General features: G+C 60.0%; 1 protein-coding gene across 1 annotated transcript in view; it reads right to left on the reverse strand.

Moving 5' to 3' along the window:
* Positions 1 to 1,231, reverse strand: part of TTLL12 (tubulin tyrosine ligase-like family member 12) — a gene marked incomplete at its 3' end in the record, with an annotated part of 32,701 nt that overhangs the window by 12,284 nt on the left and 19,186 nt on the right. Inside the window, exons 4-6 of the mRNA XM_011927931.1 lie at positions 1,046 to 1,231; positions 147 to 306; positions 3 to 58 (exon numbers count right to left, since the gene is read on the reverse strand). The exon at positions 1,046 to 1,231 is cut by the window's right edge and continues 1 nt beyond it. Coding sequence (XP_011783321.1) covers positions 3 to 58; positions 147 to 306; positions 1,046 to 1,231 — 402 coding nt within the window. The remainder of the gene's footprint in view (positions 1 to 2; positions 59 to 146; positions 307 to 1,045) is intronic.

Raw genomic sequence — 1,231 nt, forward strand, 5'->3', positions numbered from 1 at the left:
ATGCACTTCCGGATCAGGGGGTCTGTCTCTCCGTAGGCAAAGTCTCGGGTCACCTCCTCTGTGCCAAGACACGTGTGCCCATCAGAGAGGGTGACAGGACACTGGGCTGAGGCCCCTCTTCCAGGATGGGCAGGTGCTGGACTTACCGCCAGTGTCCAGGTCCCTCAGGGGCCACAGCAGCGTGTAGGCCACCTGCTGGGGCATGTAGAAGAAGGGTGCCGTGGCAAAACTGGGCACGTCCGCGTGCTGGATCCGCGAACCGAACTCGTCCATGATATACCACACCGGCATCTTCTCCTCGGCTGTCTGCAGACAGAGAACATATGGCACTCCTCGCTCACCCGTCCGCCTACTCCCTTCTGGAACCCAGACATCGAGCACCCATCAGCCCACAGCCACCTCTCTGATCTTGGAGGCCCCCTCACATATACCCCAGGCCCTTTAGCTAAGCTAGGGGCTCCGGGACAGCAGCCCTGCCTTTGCAGACCAGGACACAGGCCTGGGTAACGCAGTGTGACAACTCGTGGTAAAAGGGCATTTGGTAACAAGGCACACAGCCCAGCACCCGTAGGGATGTATCTGGGTTTGTGGGTAATTGGGGGGTGGGGGGAGTAGTCTTTGAGCTCAAGGAAGGCTCCCTGGAGGAGGTGATATCTAAGCTAAAATCATGAGAAACAAGCAGCTGTCTTTTCCTAAACTAAGAGTGGTGAGGGGCTGGAGCACGGGGTGAGTCCGTGGAGAGGCCAACGGGGGTGGGTGAGGAATGGTTGAGGGCTTTTAAGAGAGTGACAGAATCAGAGGGGCCAGGAAAGAGGCAGCTGAGTCATCTGGGCCCTCTGAGTTTAGGAGTCTGAGAGGGCTGCGTCCTGTGAGCTCAGGGGTCAGCTGGGCCCAAGTCCCCAGGAGAGCACGCTCCTTAGGAAGCCACAGGAGAAAGTGAGCTATGTGCTCTGGACAGCCCCTCACCCAGCCTGATGGCACAGGGCAGCAGAGGTCTGTGCCCATGCCTGTCCTCCCCGTCCCCGGGGCCCAGCTACCAACTCACCCCATGGGCCAGCTGGTAGGTCTGGTTGAACTTCCACATCTCCTCCAGTACCAGGGCCACAGCCTCCGCACTGGGCAGCTCACCGTGGAACTCAATGCCCATCAGGTTGGCCATGCGGTGCAGCAGCCCGGGCACCTGCTGCAGCTGCTGGCGTGCATGCTCCACACGGCAAGTCCAGGCGTGGTC

The sequence above is a fragment of the Colobus angolensis genome, unplaced genomic scaffold (assembly GCF_000951035.1).
Source record: "Colobus angolensis palliatus isolate OR3802 unplaced genomic scaffold, Cang.pa_1.0 Scaffold750, whole genome shotgun sequence".
Taxonomy (NCBI): domain Eukaryota; kingdom Metazoa; phylum Chordata; class Mammalia; order Primates; family Cercopithecidae; genus Colobus; species Colobus angolensis.